This window comes from Anser brachyrhynchus (assembly GCF_964034855.1).
Source record: "Anser brachyrhynchus genome assembly, chromosome: 23".
Lineage (NCBI taxonomy): Eukaryota > Metazoa > Chordata > Aves > Anseriformes > Anatidae > Anser > Anser brachyrhynchus.
The window spans coordinates 3,325,726-3,347,305 of NC_137716.1; the positions used below are offsets into that span (position 1 = coordinate 3,325,726).

The following is a 21,580-nucleotide window of genomic DNA, read 5'->3' on the forward strand; positions in this document are numbered from 1 at the left end:
GGGAGGAGGGGGCTGCGCGCGCAGGGAGACCCCGCCTCCCTCCCTCCCTCTTCCTCCTCCTCCTCCTCCTCCTCCTCCCTCACCGCCCCCCCCCCCGCCGCGCGCCGCCGGCGGCGCGGGACTCCCGGGGCGGCCGCCCTTCCCGCCCACCCGCCGGTTGCTAGGCAGATTTGGCCAAGCTCCGCTCGCCCCGCCTCCGGCTCTGGGGAGTGGGCGGTGTTTTTTTCCTTTTTTTTTTTTTTTTTACTCGGCGCCCAATGAAAAGCGGCGCTTGCCGAGCCCGCCAGCCAATCGTTAGTTAGAGCCCGCTTTCGGCCCGCCCCCCTCCCCCCGTTCTAAGCTGTGAGGAAAAGAGGCGGGGCGGCGCGATGATTGGCGAGCGGGAGGACCAATCGGCTTCACGCGGAGCGCGGCGGGTGGGGAACGCGAGCCAATGAGCGCGGAGGGGGCGGGGCCGGGCCGTGAGGCGCGGGGCCGGCCGCCCCCGGGGAGCGGGGCCGCCTGAGGGCCGGGCTGCCCGCGGGGAGGGGAGGGGCCGCGGCCGCCCTTATCCGCCCGCGCAGGCCGGGCTGGGGCCGCGGATAGGGGCGGCGGGGGCCCGCGGTGACTCAGCCCCGCTTCCTTCCCCGATCTAGGGCAGGGGTGCTCCGGCGTTTCCCCGCCGCCGCCGCCACACCTCCGGCGGGGCCGCTAATTAACCCCCGCGGCTCTCCTCAGAGGGGCGTTAATTAGCCAGCCCCCGCAGCCCTCCTCACAGGAGCCCTGTTAACCCTTCAGGATTTGTTACTCGGTGCTGCTACACACCTGCAAGCCGGCTTGCGCTTCGAAAAAGGGAGAATAAAATCCTGGGTGAAGCAAGCTTATAACCAGGGGGAAATAAAAGCACAGTTCCTGTCACGTTGTTCGTAATTCCAGCGCCAGTTTTCCATCGGGTATTTTCCACAAACAGCTGAGGTAGCTAGTAGGGCTGGATGTGTCTTTATGTCAGGTTATTTAGGTGCTTGTTTCAAAAGCGTAAAAAAAAACAATTACTTATTTTCATTCATAATCTGTAAATTTAATAAGCATAGGTCAGTATACTTCCCACTTACTGAAGTGGGGAAGTGAAAGCAGAAGGCGAGCAATCAAGGCTTTTACAAGAAAAGAGCAGTAGAACCAGAACTGGAATCCACATCTCATCACTTCACCCAGTACCTGCTCCCGGAACACGTCCTGTATTCACCATGGTAGGAAAATTCCAACGTGCTCAGCTTTTTCTAGCTGTTTTCCACTCTAGAGCTTCACGATTTCTATTAACTTTGCGTTCGATATCCTTTTTAAAAGCCTGAGTACAATTTTTGTTAGAAAGTACCTTCCTCCACCCTTTACAACCCCCTATGGTTACACATGGTGAAGGGTTAACAGCAGAGCTCACAACCAGTTCCTGCTCTGGTTGATGACTTACAAAGCACCAACAGCTCCTGGCTTCACCTCAGGCCATTCAAAACTTTCTGGTGAAGCACTAAGGATGGGATCCTTCTGAAGCGATGCTTTAATCCACCAGTAACACACAGATGTGTATCTCCATTTACCTCGCCGTGTCACCAGCAGAGTTTTAGGGCAGGTCTAGCACAAGACAGATTCTATCGCCCAGCAGCTAGGTGAAGTTATTTGCAGAAACCTGTCAATATTTTTTTTCCCCCAAGGCTGTCACTTGGGTTGAAATTTTCACAAAGAGAGTAACTTGTTGGAACAAAACCTACTCTTGCTCCTAGGATGAAATTAAGACACTAGGTTAGCAGCTCCGATAATGTTTTGGAGACGGTATGCAGTAAGTTCTAAAATTTTTAGTTTCTTCAAAGTTTCACTTGCAGCCAAATCAGTTCAGCATCTTCTTCCTTTTAAATTTAACCTCTAAATGTAAAAGTACCTGCCAGAAACATTTAAATTTGGGAAAAAAAAAGAGACAAAAAGCAATCTTAGTGTAAACCAGATCCTATCTGTGAAGATCAAGCGTAGCCAGTATCCTTCCTGACTGCAGTGAGAAATACTTCTGTCCTACACCAAATTAAAAAAAAATAAAAAATAATAATCCCAGGTGTTGAACAAATCCAGAGGAGTCTTGTTTGAAACTAGACGTGTGCCAGGGTCCCAGCAGTCCCTAAAAGCAAGCTCCTCGCCACCCTCAGCCGCTTCTCCGGCACTGCTGAGGCGAGGAGTCAGGCGGACGTTCCCAGTCAGGAAATTCTGGTTCTCCTTCCAGGGCAGGAGCCCTCGCCCACGGCACAGGCATGCCAGCTGCGGGCCCCGTGGCTCCCTGCCCGCCACCTCCCCTGGTAGCCTGCTCGTCGTGCACCGACTAGCACGCGCAGCCCGCGGCCTCCTGCCCTCCGCGGCCGGCAGCGCCTCGAACTTGCCCTCGGTACGTCCCCGCCGCCACATGAAACGCATCCTTCGTAGGCAGGACTGCCGGCAGATCAACTTAAGGAATTAGCGTTCTACAAGCTGCTAGAAGAAGTAAAATTAAACTTTATTTAAAAATTCTTCTAATATAGAAAACGAGAGGAAACAAAGGCAGAAACGAATGCCCCCGCTTCCATCCCATTACACGAGTTACTGTATTTACAGCTTCGGAAAGGAGCACTGGCAGAAGGTACACATCCTGCTACTTATGGAGAACTACAAACACTTAACAATACATTGTACAAACCTGACATAACATTTAAAAGTTCACTGCAGGAAACAATTAAATACACTTGCTAAGACAGACAGTAGAAGAGCACAGACAGGTGTTATTTCATCCTGATTTCTCCAAGTGTTCTGCACAGCCTAAACTACCGGCTGGGCTTCCTCTCGCTCAGCAGTTCTCACCCCTGTGGCCAGAACTGCCATACACTACGGAAACAGGTTCATTCGGCATGATTTGGAGAGGTCAGTAAAGTAAAACGGGACATCACAGTACCCTTTCAATCATAATTTTACTTTCTGGCAAACTGAGAAAAATCAAAGTGGTGGAGCAACACGGAATAAGTTGTACCCCATGTGTCTATAGGCAGCGTAACAACTTAAGGCCCTAATATTTTGTCAAGTTCTGCTCATGGTGTCACTGAGTGCACGTACGGGATGACAGGAGATGAAGTTTTTTTTTTCCTTTTTGTTTTTAAATCCCCCAACCCCCAAATTGATCCAATTTCCTGTGTGCATGGGCCTTTCTGATGGTCATACTGTAGGAAATGAAACACAACAGGCAAACACTGTTCTTCAGACTGCATTCTCTATACATATATAAGTTTTTACACTATCTACAAAACAGTGATTAGATGCTTCTGTTTTAAGTTCTCGCTACTCATTTAAAAATACTAGAGAAAAAACTGTACAGTTTTCTAAATTACATCTTTAGAAGAATAATTTTTTTTTTTAGAAGTTCATAAAAGACTTCATGTTTGTTTTCATAGAGAATGATCGGACAAGAAAGATTAGAAATATGTTGTTCAAATCAAGTTAGACAGACCAAGCACTTAACAGAACATTGTAAACTGTAAACTTCTAGTTTTCTGTTCAACTTTACATACGCATTCAAAAATTAGGAAGAACTTCAGTTATGAGGTCCTTGTTTAAATCTCTGCTACATACAAAAGATACTGAAAAGCAAAAACTATTAAATAATTTAATATACAAGTGTAGTTAAAAAGCACTGTACATTGTAACAAATGTACATTGAATTTCAGAGATAGAAAATCACCAAGTTATTTTCAAATTTACATGATTTTCGAAGTTCTGTGATGGGAAGAGGACTTTGGAGGTGGAGCCGAGTTCTGAGCTCCGCAGGGCTGTGGGTCAATGCCTCGGCTCAGCCCCTGCGGCCGGGTGCCACGCTGCACGGAAGGAAAGCCCAGGCGAAGCTGGCTCGTCACGCACCGGGAAAGCCCAGGTTCTTCTTCCTGACATTCCGAGTTCAGCTACCACACTTGGCTAGTGGTTCCTGTTGAAAACCTGAGCGTACTTACATCAGAAGCGAGCAGGCAGCCTTTCCCTCAAGTACTTCCTTCCCTCCTGAGAACAGACCGGCAAGGGATTTGAACTACAAAGCAGCCTAGTTTGCGCAACGAGGAGCCAGAAAATTGCCACCGCAAACACCCTCCCGTAACACAGTCCTGGGCAACGCAGCTCCCAGAGCTCGAAGGAAAGCTCAGGAGATGCAGCTGCCTGCACAGGCACTGGTGGATATCTTGCTTGCTGCAAATGCTTTACTTAAATTCAGCTCAAACCACAGCTCTCCAGAGTTGTTATTTTTTTTAAATTTTAAATACTGCCTTATAGGAGCAGCGCTTTTTTGGCCAACATGTAAAGAAATTCATTATAGTTGCCATCGATATGTATCAGCTAAGCATCAGCCTCAGATTGGATGACAAAAAAAAAATAAATCTATATTATCTGGATGGGACTGGCAAATTTTAAAGCACATGGCGACTATCTTTTTCAGTTAGTAGTCATTCCTCAGCTGCTAGGAGCACTGTTGAGAAAACCACCACTGCATTTAGGTGCTTAAAACAGGGACGGACTTCTTGCAGCCCAAGTGACTTACTGAGACTATTCAGTAGAGGGAACAGCCAAAGAGAGGTACTACTTCCCACACAGAAATAAAATAAAGACCTAAAGTCCATGTGGCATCGATATTCCTAAACTGGAATTAACCTGACCATTCCCCACCAAAATCCAAGCCCGTGACAGCCGGTTAGCTTATGGAAGCGTTCCATCCCAGCGCAGCTGCCCCAGACGGGCGGTGGAGCGAGCCTGGATCGACCTCCTCTCACCTGCAAGCTGGGCCACACCGGCAGCGTCCGAGGGCACGGGACCTGTGCTCAGCCTGTCTGGCAGACACGGGATGCTCCGTCCCAACAAACGCTGCGGCAAGCGACACAAAACAGATCCTATCCACGTGGATTCTGCCTGTACCTGCTACCTCCAGCTACCCTGGGCAGTAACAGACCTCACAGCTTCCCTTTTTTGGGGGCAGTTTTTAGGGAATACGTGAGACTTTAAAATGGCGTTGAGCTTTCTTCTTGCAACCCTAACAATATTCTCTCCCTACGCCAATACCGAGGTCGTGTTTTCCCTGTTGGAAATTTACCAAGGCCTAAAGGACACACGGCTTCTGCAAGAGTAACTGAGAACAGGAGCTAAACCACCATCGCATGTCCGATAAAGGAAGCATAAAATTTTGTTTTGGTACTTGGACAAGAACTTGTCCCTTTTATATCAGTCAGTGGTTAAAACTGAGGGGTTCAAATTATAAAATGCGGGTGTCTGTGTGAGCTGTTGTTAGACAGGTGACTGACAAGGCTTTCAAAAAGAATGACCATTACAGGTTTCACAGTACTGTTTCTACCATAAATTCTGGATGTTTGAGGGGTCAAATATTTCCTTGAAAATATTCTCCTTCTCTCTCTCTCAAAAAAAAAGAAAAGCAATCACACAAAGCCCTACAAAAGGAACTTGTCTAGCAGATTCCTTCCCCCTTCCCTTTTAAAATTGGGAGATAAATATGCAGAGCTATGAAGAGAGCAAAACACCTTTATTTGACCCCATGAGCCTTGCAAGCTTTACATCACACTACAACGGACCGGCACAGATCCTTGCTATAAAGCTGCCGGTGCTTTGCGGAATTAACAACTCCTGTGCTCCTTTCTACAGAACAAATTTGGGCCGTGCCTCTCCTGTTTCAGGACAGCTGCAGAAGCACAGGCAAATCCAGGGAGCCTAAACAGATGAAGAGTTCAAAAAAACTGAGATAATCCAGGAACACTAGCAAAAAAAAACTTTGGAAATGTACGGTTTTGCCAAGTGCAAGACTAGAGTTTAATTTTTATCGTAAGCCTCTTGCTTCTATCGGATCTGGCTTTTAACCACCTAGTTTAACTCTCACTTCAATTGTTTGTGAAAATCATTAAGGCACAGATGCCGCCTTGCCTTGGTGAGGCTGCAGTACAGGTGCAAAACGCTGCTTCCCAGTTGCTTGGCCTAGACAGGAGGAGGAGAAATTTCCTCCTTTAGCACAAATCACTATGAAGTAGCAGAGATGGAGAGAGCTGTGGTTCTGCCTTACCCTGCGGGGACTGGGCATCAACAGTGCAGGGAGAAAGAAGGAAGAGACCCTCATGGGGACAAAGTGGTGGCGCATACTGTCACCGACTCATGAATCCAGGCCATGGAATCGGCTCCTCTGGTGACAGCGCAAGCCTGCTCTGCTCAGCCTGGAGGCCACCCCGAGGAACGTAACTCACCCCTGGCTGCAAACAGCCCGTCCGTCAGAACTCAGATCTCACCGACCTCAGCGTTACCTTCACTGCAAGGCTACAAACAGCACCGGCAATGACTTGCACACAATGAAGAGGAAAGAATATTACCTCAGAAGCTAAATTTAGAACTTTAGGGCACCCTACAATCAATCATGATTTAATCCCATTGTTCCCAGGAGTGGAAGGGCACAGAAAACATTAAAACTGGCATGCATCATACTTCAGGGAAGGTTTAAATATTTAGAATACAATTGGTATTCCAAACTGTGCAAGTCCTCTTCATTTGCTGTGACGATTTTTAAAAAGCAAGTATCTAACAATTTAAGGAACAAGTGTCCTTTGGACTAAACCTTAATTCTCGGTAAGAGGAAAGCAGATTAAAACCAGTAGATATATACACACTAGCTGTATATTCACACATATTATGTAAAAGCAGCTTAAAATGCCCTTCTCACTTTGCAAGTCTATGAAATGTACGTTGTCTTTATGCAATCCGTTTCCTACAAGGCCCTCACTAGAAGAGGAATTTGCTGCCTTTTCTCTGAAGAAAAGATTTTGCAATGAATTTTTCTCCTTTTTTTTGGCTTTTTTTTTTGCTTGTTTCTTTTTAAACACACTGTCCTGATAGTTATTCTGTTTCACAGGAGACTGGCCAGGCTGGTGGTGGGTCCGTTCTGTGCCTGGAACTGTACAGGAGGTGGTCCATCTGTCCACTGAAAGATAACAAACAGCATGAAAATCCTACAGCCTCTACCCGGGGAGAGGAGGAATGGCAGCGATGCCAGAGGAAGGAGCTCGCCATACAGACATTCACTACCTCGAGATAATTAAAGATTTCGGGACAAGAAGTTGAGGGTCAGGTTTGACTTTGTTTCGCACACGCGGAGTTCCCTGGGACGGTATTTCTTTTGAACTGCAGCCACTCCACATGCCCGTCATTCCAAACCTAGCTGACTGCCATGAGGAATCCAGGGTGAACGGCAATCAAGTGAAAGCATTTCCTGCTCTTACAGGTGAAGTCTGACAGTCCCAACAGGGGAAACCGTGACTTGCACAAAGGATGCACCTAAATTTAGATGTGTCTGTGTGAGCCGGGACTACACTGCAGCCGCAGTGTTTCCAGAGGGAGTAAAGCCTCTGGTTCTCACCTATTTCATCGCTAAAGTATTTTCCTCTCAGATTTATCACAACCTTCTGAAATGGGCAGATTTAATGTTTGTTTTTAATCTTCTTCCCCCTCCGTGTATTTAATCTAGCGTGGATTATGCGTAACCAGCAATGGCAAGCAAAGACTGCGGAGGCTGGAGCCTCAGGTTTCTGTGCCTGGCCCCCAGGCATCTGGCCGTGGGCATCTCCCAACGTGGGCCACAGCACAAAAACCCACGAGTCTCAGGATCCCTTTGTGACCAAAGCCAGCAATTTGCTTCTTCCTGTTGGCCTTCTTTTCCCCTTTCTTCTCCCAAAAAGTAAATGTTGGGAAAAAGATGTCAAGTTTCCTTGCATCTTGAATTCACATTTGGCTGTTATTTCACTCTAAAACAGTAAGTTATCTTAGACCCTTGCTGGATTCCAGTGTAGAAAAGCATTCAGCATTTTTCAAACAATGTTGAAAGTTTCTGACAGGAAGAACATCAATATTTGAAGTCCACAAAAAGTTATACCTTAATGTAATAGCTATACAGATATCAGATATCGTATTAACTGGAAATTTAGATTTATAGATAAGGAGAAAACTCATAAAGGCTGACATATCAATAGAAACTGTACTTCTGGCAGTGTACAACAAAGCATTCCCCAAAACAAGGTTGATTGGGTGATCTGAATAATAAAATTAAACCTGAGTAGATAGTAAATTTCTTTCAAAAGTAACAGTTGTCACCAAAATGAAGTGGCTACCTGCTACAAAAGCCACTAAAAAATAAATACATAGTTCTGGAGTACCAACAAAATACTTTCAGGAAACACAAGACCTCACAGGAATAGTAAAGGAAAGCAAAGCACAGTGTTTTGCCTTAAGAACACTCATTAATTGAAAGATGAAGATCCCTTACCGTGATTAAATTGTGTTCTGGAAGACTGCATGCTTCGATGTGGTCCTGGAGGAGCTGCTGTGAGAAGTTTTGATGCATCTGCGCTGCCTCATGTGCATCCATTGCATTTCCACAGGCTTTGTTCAGGTCTGAAAGACAAGAGCATCGTCTGCTCACCAGAAAGCACTGTTTATACCTGTTTTCAACTGATCTGCTCTCTTATCTGAAAAGACTGTTCCCTACATTTAATGAATGAATTTAAACAGCCAATATAGCAACCTCATCTCATTTCAGAACAAAAACTCCCTTTTAAGAGAAGCAGGGGCATATGGAGAACACGAAACCTTCCTTATTCCAGTAGTACTGGCAGTACACACTGCAGGATTTGGTGTTATTTTACTTTCCAATCCTTAAAAATAACACCATAATAGTTCTAAAAGGAAAAAAAACTTCTCACTCCAATGAAAGCCCCTGAGCTGTTCGCATTGTCTTTTTAGTTTCTAGCACCATCTAGTGGGAACAAGAGAGACCCACGAGTTTCTCACCACAGATCTGCGATGCGACCACATGGGTTTCAGAGGTCAAGGAACTTTTTTTTTTTTTAAACTGAAACCTTTCTTTTGGGGGAATTCAGAAGCTTGCCACTTTGCATACACTGAAAGCTGATCCTAGTGTCTTTTTTTTTCCTGCGAGGTTTACTCAGAGGTATTAGCCCAATCAGATTTAAGACCGGTAACCCGCTGAGCATCACAATTTCAGCTACAAATTATAAGCAGTGTAGTGTGGAAGGGGTTGAGACACTGCACCTCCTATCGAAGGACATGTGTTGGTATTTTGTTATTTCTGATCAAGCACCTTTTCTTCAAAAAAGAAGGTAACTGGTTCTATAGAGAAACCCTTAGAAAAATCAAAGCAGAATGGAAATGAGGCCTCTCTCTCACTCTTTGCAGGCTAGTGGGTATGAGAGGAGGCGACAACAGCTGAACAAGGGATAGTGTTTCATCTACAGCACGTTCTTCATGGTATTATTGGCATGTTTTGTATGTGAACTACTGCACTGAAATGAATGAGAAAAGTTATTTCAATTGCCTAGAAGCAGTTTTATAGCAAAAGGCAGCAGCAAAGCAGAACTCAATGCACGGCACCATGCTTATAGTAAACGTGACAATTTAATATAAATTGAAGCTGTGGGGTAAGTTCTTGGAAAAAGGGTAGAGTTACTGCTTTATTTTCTAGCGAAAGCAAATCAATTGCAGCATTAAAGTTGACGGGCTGCCAAGAAGCTAGTCAATATTTGAACAAAGCATCCTGGGGCCTATGTAAGTCAGATTAAACAATATTTATATATAAAGCGGTATAATAGCCTCTTGTATTTATTAAAGCCCCCACACAGGAGCAAAACCTAATCAAATGTTTACTACAGCTGGAACTGCATTCAAAGCAAAGCACAGCAGCAGCAGAATGGACACTGCACGGGCGTGAATGGGAAACCTTTTTCCAAACAGTCACCGCTTCAGGTCTCGATATTGCAAGCTGCCACCCAGCCACAGCAGGGGAAACCTGCCTGCTGCCCCACGCCACTCACAGCGACGCAGGAGCTCTGCAGGGCCTCTCGCCCCAGGAACCTCACAGCCCACAGCAAAAAGCGACTGGAGTACGTCACAGCAGCGCCAGCGCTGCACCAAACAGCATGCTGCTGGGGCTGAAGATCAATAACTCAAAAAGAACAAAAAGCTTCTTGCACTTCTATCAGTATTTCGCAAATCCAGGCACCATTTAGTGTCCTCAGTGAGCGCCGGAGTTCGCACACATCCCCACAGTGAACCACCAGTTAGTAGCAACGGGTTCTTTGCCACTTATTTTAAGTACAAGACCTTTTCCCAACTTACCTCTCAACAGAGCTGAAGACCACAGCTGCACAGACATATCTGGTATCTTGCTTGCAAGCTGCATGGCTGGCACTACCATATTATTACTTTCCTGGTGAAGAGCAGATATCAACATAAAACGTGTATTTCTTTTCCCCCTTGCAAATATATAATACATAGGAGATGCGCAATTTGTGACAGAAAATTTACCTAATTTAACTGCTGCTATGTTCCAGCAAACTAGTTGAAACACTTAATGGGACAATAACCCAAATACATCATCTATATCTGTCTGGAATTCTGCTCTGTCCTAGGAATTATGGTCTTGACGTTGTGCAAGATAATAGAAATATTTCATCCGTTCTGGCATATGATGAGAATTCAGAGGAGTCTGTACCCACAATTCCTTCCAAACAATCCAGTTGAATGATGCTACTTGTCTTTTATTCTGCTCCTTTTTTCAAGTGATTTCAGGCATTATAGAAACACACACTTCTGCAATAGACTCCAAACACTACTACTTTGTTTAAAAGTGTTATTAAATGTGCAAATTGCAGCTGCAGAATTATGTAAGTCAATAAGCTGCCAGCTTTCCGTGGGATACCAATACACAAGCGTTCTTGAAATGAGATTAATTTCAGGAAGAGTCCTGATTTTCTTTGACAAATCACAAGTCAAACACTTACATAGTAATACCAGACACAGTGAAGGCTCGCTTACCCTGTGATTCCCTAACACATAGAATATATGACCCAGGAGTACTAGAGAACACGCTGTTAATCGATTCAAATCTTCTGCATTTGACATTTTCAGTGTCTCTCGCAAAAATCGTCTACCAAAACAGAACAAAAAATAAAGTGTTTTAAAAACTCGACTTTCCCTCCGATACGTAAGAAGCATCATTAAGAACCAAGTTAATCCAGTCAGCAAATATTAGCGCTCAGGAATAAATGTGTGCTGCAGGTGACCTTAAACAAAGCACTTCATTCCCAAACCTCACCTTTCATTTAGCGAAAATGACTACAATACAGACCCTCCTCTGAAAAGCTTTTGTTTCAGATGTGCCACTGCAGAACACCGCACCAGTATTATTATTATTCGGAGGCAAAGAGATCTAAAACAAACAGTTTCGTGGTATTTGCCCTAAGTGAAACAGGAGGTTGACTAAATCCACAGGGAGATCCAGGAGGTTTGAAAGCAAGGCCTCTGGGTTTTCCTTTTTATTTTAAAAGCTTGATTTAGTTTCTCCTTTTTTTCCCCACCTTCCGAGTGCACCAATTCATACTCACTTTGCCTCATTGTATCTTCCTTGAAAGAAGGAGAACAGACCTCGGATGTAGAAAGCTGCTGCTCGAAGACAGTGAGAGCTACAAACAAAGCAACGCGTTGAAATCCAGGCATTGTACAGCGATTAAATGCATTACACACAGGTTTCTAGGAATTTGCCTAATAATCAAATCTCCACACAAAACATTACTTTTAATGCCTGGTCAGAACTTCTGCCTTGAAAAGAAGTTGATTATTTTGTTTTCTTTGTAAAAAGCCTGAGACAAATCCAGTATTGCCATCACCAATGCGACATCAGCATGCACATAGTTTCTGGAACTCTCACCTCACAGGAAAATTATGGTCTGGATTTATCCTTTCCAATAAGCTGTAAAGCTACAAAATGAGAGGGGAAAGAAAGATAATCAGTGCTTCTAACATATACAGGCTTCTGGTATCGACAGCAAGTGTTCTTATGAGAAGTGCATATCTAATCAGAATGGTCCAAGTCACTACAAATGCACTGAAGTTTACTTGAATTGGTTAAATCATAGCACAAACATTCCAGCGCTACAGGTTATCGTGTCCATTTTGGCCCTAAAGTAGTTTTACGCAAAATATACTTTCTTAAACTTCACAGAAGTTGCTATAAAATAGTAATGAAAATTTTTAGTGGTCATTTAACTGAGCCGCTCAAGATACAAATGTTGTAACAGATTAGTTATTTAATCGAAACCAGATATCAACTAAGGAAAAAACAAACAAAAAAGCTTCGTTAAAAAGCTTAAGAGGCAAAAATAATAGTAAGTGCTGCGTGCTTGATGAAGAAGTTCATTTATAGCTTCTTCACAAGAGACTTGCAAACACGTCTCCAAAAAATTACTACAGAGCGATCAAACACATCCCTGGAAGACTGCAGGCAGCTGTATTTTTGTATTAATATTGCTTCTGGCACACTGCTGAATAAAAAGGAACACACACGATGCATATACCTATTTCTGGATAAACGTTTAGCTAAATCTTACTTGGTTTTATGTAATCTAATAAAACCCTTAAGATGGAAACCGAAGCAAAGAGGCTGAATGAGTCAAAATGACAGCGTTAACCACACACTCTGCATTGGGAACTGGAAGCTTTCCTTCCCAGTGCTGTAGAGAATTCCATGTACGATGCAGAATGCTCAGCTTTGGTGGTTTGCAGCTATTCCAGCCGATACCACCGGCTCTCTACTATTACTTGACACTAACCTGATTATGGAGTTGCTTGACTGCCAGACAAGGCACTATTCTGCAAAAATGCCCAGAAAAAGAATAACCCAAGCACAGCAGTATCTCTCTCTCTCCGAGAGAGTTCTGACTTCTAAAACTACAGCCAGAAACCAGCAAGTGGCTTACCTCTTGATGCCGGTTGCCTTCCCTGATGTACACGCTGGCTAAGTTTGTCACAATAAACGCCCACAACTCTTGGTGTGTAGTGAGCTGAAATAAACAACACACCAATAGTACAGTCAAAATCCTCCAGCATCTAACCCAGAATTAGTTCACCCCATCTTCTCCTTTAATATATACACATAGACAAAAAAAATAATCAGATTTAGTGTCTGATATTTGGCTATTAATAATTCCTCCCGATCTGAGTTGTGTTCAGCAAATTAAAACCTGGACTCATGCAACTAATATAGTCAGTCTCCAGATTTCTCTTCCAAGCTCAACTCAGTGACCCACAAAACTGCAACAAGCCCGACTTCACGCTGAACCACCACAGTAAATATTTTGGGAAGAAAATCTTACCCTCAGTGCTGTAGTAAACTGTGCTTCTGCATTGTCCATGCAGTTAACAGAAATGCAGTAGAGCCCCTGTAGAAGACATGACATTTCTAAGATAATATATAACAATTATAACAAGCCCAGAATGCTAAGGAGGAAGGCATGCACAAAACCACAGAAATCTTAGGATATTAGCAGGAAAAAAAAGTTAACCAATAAATCTTAGTTTTGCTCGGTTCTGGGAAAAAAACAGCAATTTCCATACAAACTGCTTCCAAACACTATAATCCTGTTAAAAAAAAAAAAAGCCCCATTGCTGTATATGTAAATAAAAACTTAATTTCTTGTAATACTCAAATAGTAATGCTTAATTCTTCCCCTTCCCCAGTACCCAAACACACTTTCTCAAACACACACAGTATAAATCCTGCGTGTTTATGCTGTGTACTAATTATCATGCCACGGGTCACCTATTCTAAAGGGGATTCAAGACTTTGACAGCAACGCTGGCTGCGAGTCCCCACAGCAGGACAGGCAATCAGCACAGCAGACCCTATTGCTCTGCAGGAAATTTTGCTGTCTGCATCACTGCGATCTCGTTAGTTACTGGTGACTGTTCAGTACGTCCTGGGTACAGCCCTACAAAGAGTTTACTACTAATCATAGACACTTACTAATAGAGTGTGCAGCTGGGCAGCGTGATTAGAGAACAATCTGGGAGACTGCTGGCAGAGCTGACAGACTTGGGAAATCTGTTGGAAAAGAATAATACATCTTTAAGATTTCTTCTCTCCATTTTGATTTCTGCCCTCTATCCATCTGACTGCACCATACATGTCATTCAATATGCTTCAGTGATTGGTTCCAGAATCGTTAGTCACACTCTTAGGTAAAAGCAGAGGCTAGACATGCTTCGAGCTGACGAACACACACTGCTCCATGCACGTTCCTCCCACACAGACGCACGCTAGAACTGGTTTTGAATTATTTGCTTTGCAGCAGCTCTACCATATGGTGGCACCACCTGCAAACGAAGTAACAGATCTGTTCTGAAACGCTCAGAATCTGAGTTGGCACGAAACAGAAAAACCAGAATCCAAATCTTCTGAAGGCTATGTGCTCGTGATGAGTTTTATGAGCCAGAACCAATGACTACTCCTTTAACTGGCTAATTACCCCCCAGAGTACATTCATGTGAAGACTGACAAAAGAGGTTGAGATGATGCAGCCATATATCCTATAAATAAGGGGTGGACAAACAGGAATTAAAAATGCCTGGGAGAATAGGAAAAAAACCATGCAATTTGTTCTCACATTAGAGAACACTGAACCCCTCCTTCCTTCCCCCACGAGGAAGGAAGGACAGAAAGTCAGGGAGCCTTAAAAGCAGAGAAACACTTGGACAAGACAGGAACACTAGGAGGAAATAAAAGGGGAAAGAGTTAAGAGCCACTCTCAGTGAAGAACCTGAGGGAAAGGGAAAAGATACCAGGGTCAGATTGCCAACCACAGTCAGGAAGGAGGTGCCAGTTTTAGCCACTCGTCAATTCCTGTTGACTCCACGAGCAACTCCAAAATGTTCTTAAACCAAATAATTTAAGAGGAGGCTGATTCCATGGTACCATCAGGCCTGACCATATCTGTCAGTAGCTCAGCACTGCTGAAATCCCCATCTGAACCCAAGAATCTTCCACAAAACTAAAATTTTTAAATTATCACTGCACACATCCACAACTAGGAAAACGGTCAAACCCCATTTTTACCTCCTGCAATGCCGTGGCTTTGTGTCCCGTGACAAGCCGACACATGATAATGTGTTCCAACAAAATAACTTGGAAGGATGACAGGATAGGACTGCAGTCCAACACTGAAGAGGGAACAAAAGTAATTCAGGAAGTGAAGTTAAGACAATACGAACATCCTGTCCTCACCACGCAGCCTCTACTGCACCTAGCCTGCTTCTTGAATCGCAGGTGGTTCAGCAAGGCTTCAGCACAAAGACTCGTTTGTGCAAATCTAGAGCAACGTCTTTGGCTGGACCCTCTAGGGTCAGAAGAGTCAGCGTACCGCCCACCTCGTCTTCCACGTGCCATTGCAAGGATGGCACAGGTTTAACCAAACCAATTAACAACAACAACAACAACACATCAATTCCTGAACTGTCAGGAATGGGAGTCTGAACACCAGCTAAGGAAAAATTTATCAGGAAAATGTGCTCGGTTTAGAGAAGCAAAAAATTTGGATAACCAAAGATAGGGACAATGAGAAATGCAGCAAGAAAATGCACGTGTTTACAGCTCAATTTACAAGAATAAACCGCCCCAAAATTCTATTTTTGTATTCAAAAATCAAAGTAAATAAATAAAGATATAAAACACAACAAAGTTCTTAGATGCAGCATGAACAGACCAATAGCCGGCTGTCCGAGTGAGCTAAATAGGGTTCCCGAATTCTTCTTTTCTAAAATTTAAGTTAGGAACAAATAAAGGAATCTTAGACATCAGCTACATTATAATCCTTATCCTTACTTTTTAGCTTCTCTAGCTGCATTAGTGCTTTGTCTGTGTACTTCTGAGCCTTCTCCAGGTACCCTGCTTGCATGGAATGCATCACTGTCACCTGCCGGAGAACACAGGAAAGATCACAGTAAGTTTTCTTAGCAGAGAGGAAAAGTCTGGGCATTCACACAACTCCCCTGCTACCAGTCTTTTTAAACTGAATTTTGACATCAATTAGGAATAAATTCAAATTCAAGAAGTGGGGTAATTAGTTTCAGGAATGTGAAGTCAAGAATCAAATCAACTTGTACGAAGTAGAGTTATTTGGCTTGGATATTAATAAAGTTATATTCCAGCTTCCAGACTTCTTGCACAGTCTCTTCAAACCCTGACAACGCTGAAAGCAATATTCTCGCAGATGCTGTGGCAGAATTAAACTGTCAGTGTTATGTAAAGCAGCATATGGTCTGCAGAATCTATCACTGCTGGCTCTAGGCCATTTTTAACCAATTTCCCATTAATTAGCAATACATTAAGTAAAAAAGAGCTGCTCACCAAGTAGACAAGCACACACATGTGTTCCTTGGGTAGCCAGTGGAAGAGATCAGCGGGGTTGCTGGGCAGAATTTCATCATCGTGCAGTGTGGATATGGTCTGAATGCACTGCTGGAGCTGTTTCAGACATGGTTTCACACTTTTCACCTGCAAAAGATGATTCACTTCAGACAGAGCTGCTGCAGCCCAGATGCACGAACATTTACTTAGTGGAGAAAACTTGCCAGGCAATAAATAACCTCCACGTTCGTGAACGGAGCTATTGCATAAATGACTACGCTCGCATGACAAAACGGGGAGTTCCAGCATTAACAACAATCAGATGCTCAAAGCATCTTTCAAAACAATACCCAAAGCCTGTTATCCCCACCAATGTCACAGAGGAAGAACTGTGGCCACCGTGGTTACAAGCATGCCAAAGTAAGCCTTTCCTCAGGTAAGAAGGAAAGGATGTCATTTCACCACTCAGGCGTTGCAACAAAAATCCCCCAGAATCAGAAGCATTGCTGCTTCTGAGGTCATCGCTGTCCAGTCCTCCCCCTCTGCACGCACCTGCCCAGCATCCAGGTAATGCGTGACCTGCAGGACTAAGAAGAACACGCGTAACGACTCTTTCTGGATGGGGTTTCCTTGCCAATTTTCAACTATCTGTCCACACAGGGTAAGGAGAGGGTGCACCTCCTGCAGCTTCCGTTCCATTAGAAGGAGCTGTAATTTAAAATAAAAATAACTTTTGTGCTGAACAGTTTAAACACTTAAGAGAACCACAGTTATGCCCCAGGTAAGTAGACACATTACTTTTTTTTTTAAAAATAGACTCAAAGACATCTATTTGCAAGAACACCAACCATCTCACACGATCAGATTTTTCATCCTTAATCACAAGGGCACCAACAACTTGCACTTATTCTTTTTCCTTCCAGAACCCATCTATTTGTCATGTTTATAAAGGGCAGTGGGGGAAAGTAGCCATAAGAAATTCAAAAGAAACCTGCAAACTTAAGGCTTTTTTCAGGAATATTTTAATTCTGCACTTGCTCACTGAACAAAACAGAATATATAAGGTATTCTACATGTTTACCTGCTCTTTAAAACAAACAGCTTATGTTCAGGCAGGCTACATTCTAATTTGTATTACACTAGTTGAACAAGTAAGTGGTTAATTCTAAAAGTACATCCAACTTACCATTCCCTTGCTTAGCAGAAACAGAGCTCTGAAATTAAACACAACAATGTCATAATCCAGAAAAAAAAAAACAATCCAAACCAAAAAAACAAGTTACCCAGACAACAACTGTAAATAAAAACCTTTGGGGGAAAAAAAATCTGCCACTCTCCCTCTCAAGGGCAATAGTAAAAACAGTATTAAGGAACCTGCCACAGAAAGCATATTTAGATGATGGAACAGTCTAATCACAGCACCAGGAATCAAAATCCCAGCTCCTTGAGGTGTCTCTCTAAGCCTTGGACAGTTCCAGTTACAACAGTTTCTAAGGCCGAAGCCAGGCTACTGGGAAACCTTTCGCTGATAAAGACAATGAAAACAGTTCGGTTTGAAAAAAAACACACTGCAGAGTCTTAATAGACTTAATTGTTTTTGTTTGTTTGTTTTCCAAAAAATTAAAGAGCTGGAGAAACTCTCAGTTCTAAGAGAACACTCAAAAACACTGTCTGTAAAACCCACGTAGCAATCACAGACAACACCACTAAATAAAAGCAAAACAAACCAATTTTTTATGGGAGGAGAAAAAAAAAAAACCATCAGTGGAACTCACCTGGTATACTCTGATCCTACCACCCGAGCATATTCTGCTCCAACGCCGAGAAGGTCACACGCAGATACCAAGTCTTTTTCGAGAGTATGTAGTTGCTGAAATGAAAAAAGGACAAAAAGGGTCAGGATTTTCTTAGTGAGCCTGGTTAGCTATTTTTTTTTCCAAATATAATTGCAAATAAAGCGCTTCTGTGCTTTACAAGTGACAACTGCTAAACTGGCACGTTAAATGTATCATCCGATTTTAGATTCATTTTTTTTCCAGGAACACCTCACATTTTCCAGAAAAAGCCTGTAACATTTCAAAGAAAATTTCTCAGCCAGGTTTCACACAATACAAAGCTGTTATAATTTATTGAGAGCTTGTGCAGATCAGACAGGAAAAGCTCAAGCATAAATTGCACAGTTACACAACAGAGCGTGTTCTGTAGCAAGAGGAGCAGAGGAAGTCTGCGAGGTGTGTTGCAGGTGACGGGAAAAGGACGGCACAGCCTCCAGAGCACCTCTCCCTCCCTCCAGCTCTTGTACATTTTCCAGACTCAGGTAGCAAGCCAGACAACTGTAGAAAAACGTGCACCAAGGTAATGAGACACACAGCCCCCTGTGGTCAAGCAAAAGATGGAAAGGAAATACCAGACAGAAAAGAAATCAGCAAAGAATGTCAAGCTTCGAGGAAGGATCCTATTCAGCATAGGCACTGAGAAAAATGCTTAAGCTTCTTGTGAGTACTCAGGCATTAACTCATCGCAAAGTAAACATTTGTCCTTTAATCGATAGGAAAGTAAGGCCCTGCACAATTCAGTGCTCCTAAACTACACAAAGGAGCTCGCAATTCCTTTTCAAAGAAGTTGGTCTGCTTGTTTAAGCTCATTGGGAAGGGGTAAAAGACAAGTACAGGTGCCTATTAAGACGGTCTTCAAAGATAAAATTGCTTGCTAACTAGATCTCTGCTACAGAGTACCCATAAAAGAGCAATCAGCTCCCTCAACTCTAGCGTTAAACACCCCGAGGTTCTTTAGGAGGTGAGAAAAAGCATAACCTGGAAAAAAAAAAAAAAAAGGAGTTCTTCAGCAATAATCGGCTCCTCCCACCATCAGGTAACTTTCTGGATAAGCCTCCTGTCCTAACACATCTAAACACCCAGGGGAAGCAGTGTTTTAAAGGGTAGTTACACAGCTAAAATAAAGATTACTGCAAACATTAAACGCTTTGAACTCCGAAATGGGCCAGTTTTTTCCTAGAAGCAACAGTGGTCTGAGCTGTGCCACTAAGCCACACTTAGAAGGTATTACAGGAGAGGAACATCGCTGGGAGGCCTTTGCACCAGCTGCTTTTCCCACCCCAATTCTGCTCTATATACTAGATACTAGTCTTGGATACTAGGTTATGCTGAAAATAATCTAACCAACACTTCAGGCTAGCAAGCTCCAATTCCAACAGCTTCATGAGAACATTTACCCATACCGCAAGCCGTGATATTTTGTTTCCTCTCTAAAGTTTTGTGCTAACAGATAGAGCCCACAGAATGATCCTTCCAGCTTTCTCCTCCCATCTGTCATGTCATCAACAGGTAAAGCGGGCCTTGATCCAGTCGGCACTCTACAAACACATCACTGCTTCATAGCATAACTTCTGTCTCTCCACTAACGCCAACGTTAGAGAAAATAAAGAGGTGTCTGAGATCTTTTAAGGAAGAATACATAACGTTTCCTAGCCATTTTACCAGCTACGGCAACACGATTAGCAACGCAAAATCACTTACTGCAAGTTGGAAAAGCAGCCTACAGTGCCAGTACGGAGTCTGCTGTGAAATCTGAATGGCCTTGCGTAACAGAGGTTTTGCTGTGTCCACTGAATTCTGAAACAGAAACATACACCCGAGTCAACCAGAGACCAGGCTACTGGGAATTTCCATCGCTAGGAACAGTAACTTCGAAACAAGACGTATTCTGTGTCAATCCCCAATTAAAGTCTGGCTGGTTAGGAACCTGAAAACGCGAAAAGCAACACAAACGAAGTTTTAACACACAGGATCACACAATAATTGACTCGAAGTCTGCTCAAAAGTAGTAGCCATTTAACTCCTTTGGCTGCTATTCCAGTGTGCCTTTTTTTTTTTTTTCCTGCATATGAACGAAAAGCCAAACATTTCCTTTAGGGAAAGTAAAGACCGGTTAAGGCTTTTCCAAAGATAAAGAATAAAATAAGCCTATAAATACAACAGAAGCCTGATAAAAGCCTTCTATTTCCACCCCTCCACCCTGTCTTTGTCTCAATGAGGGCTAAAGAAAAAATTTGGCCAAGCAAACTTCTTTTGCTGTGGAAGACCCACGTTGCAATTCCAGCACCAACTTTTACAATGAGACAGACAAAATCTTTCAGGCTTATGCTACGGTACGTTGTATTTATACTGCAGCTGGCCTCTAAAAACCTCATAAATCCCTTTATTAACAGTTATAGGCTATTCCAGGAACAAAGACGCTGAAGTCAAACACAGCCCTGCAGCCCCAGAACGATCCACGAGTGACCCTGTCCCAGCGCACTCACCTCCTGACAATAGAGCTCTGACAGCAGGCTGGCTGCCTCAAATTTAACGTCTTCGAACTGCGGGATCTAGCAGCACCAGAGTTAAGCGAACATTAAACACCGGCTGGAAAACAGCAACGCTACAGCATCCAAAACTCCTCAACACACCAGAAGCAGCAAGAAAGCGGCCCGCGAGCCCAGAAGCAGATTACAAGCAGCTAAAAATCCCCATCCCCAGGGCCGGGCTGTCTCTGCGGGGACGTCTTCCAGCAGATCCCTCGCTGCAGGCCGGGAAAAGGATACTTGCTGGGATATCAACCACTGCAAGAGAAGACGGCGGGTTAGTCCGCGAGCCTGGCTGACAGGACCCCGACCCCCCCACACACCCCCAAGTCCCCTTCCCCAGGGGGCTCACCGCCTTCTCCAGGTGCCCGCGGGCCTGGTCGCCGTTGCGGGTGTGGTGGTAGAGGACGGAGCCGAGCTGCAGGTGGGTGCGGGCCTCCATGCGGGCCGGGGGCTTGCGGGGCAGCACGGCCTGCAGGCAGTGCACGCACAGCCGCACCTTGGGCGGGCTGGACGTGCGGAAGTGCTCGGCCAGGCCCAGCAGCGCCAGGTACCACGACTCCCCCCCGGCCCCGCCACCGGGCCCGGCCCCTCCGCCGCCCGCCCCCGACCCCGGGCCGGGCCCGGCTCCCCCCCCTCCACCTCCGCCGCCTCCTCCGCCGCCAGCTCCCCCCCCGCCTCCTCCTCCCGCTTCCCCGGAGCCTCCGGGGCCTCCCGCCGTCGGCTGCGGCTGCTGCTGAGGAGGAGGCGGCTGCTGCTGAGGGGCCGCCCCGGCCGCCGCGCCCGCCGCCACCGCCGCCATCTCAGGGCCGCCGCGACAACACGGCCGCGGGAGGGGGGGGGGGCGGGGGGGGGAAGGCGGAGGGAGGAAGGGGGAAGGGGCGGTGCGCGCGGGGCACCATGGGAGTTGGAGTCCGCCGCGCGTTGCGGCGGGGAGACGCGGGGAGGGTGGGGGA

The 21,580-nt window shown here is 44.8% G+C and overlaps 1 protein-coding gene across 1 annotated transcript; it reads right to left on the bottom strand.

Moving 5' to 3' along the window:
* Positions 1 to 2,488: 2,488 nt before the first annotated feature.
* Positions 2,489 to 21,472, bottom strand: MAU2 (MAU2 sister chromatid cohesion factor). The gene is made up of 19 exons (XM_080565912.1): positions 20,977 to 21,472; positions 20,865 to 20,882; positions 20,583 to 20,648; positions 19,798 to 19,893; positions 18,037 to 18,131; positions 17,448 to 17,475; positions 16,814 to 16,969; positions 16,262 to 16,408; positions 15,737 to 15,827; positions 14,972 to 15,075; positions 13,883 to 13,960; positions 13,233 to 13,298; positions 12,837 to 12,920; positions 11,789 to 11,838; positions 11,466 to 11,543; positions 10,897 to 11,008; positions 10,198 to 10,288; positions 8,330 to 8,457; positions 2,489 to 6,991 (listed from the first exon to the last, which is right to left on the bottom strand). The coding sequence occupies exons 1-19, from the start codon at positions 21,424 to 21,426 to the stop codon at positions 6,917 to 6,919; spliced, it is 2,013 nt and encodes a 670-aa protein (XP_080422038.1). The 5' UTR covers positions 21,427 to 21,472; the 3' UTR covers positions 2,489 to 6,916.
* Between the last annotated feature and the right edge of the window lie 108 nt (positions 21,473 to 21,580).

Bases quoted from the DNA above. Each gene is read 5' to 3' on its own strand.
- MAU2 (XM_080565912.1), bottom strand. From the start codon at position 21,426: ATGGCGGCGGTGGCGGCGGGCGCGGCGGCCGGGGCGGCCCCTCAGCAG. The intron at 12,921-13,232 runs GTAAGATTTTCT...TGTTTATTTCAG, and splicing joins AGTTTACTACAGCACTGAGG to CTCACTACACACCAAGAGTT. The intron at 8,458-10,197 runs GTAAGTTGGGAA...CTTGTCTTTCAG, and splicing joins GTCTTCAGCTCTGTTGAGAG to ACCTGAACAAAGCCTGTGGA.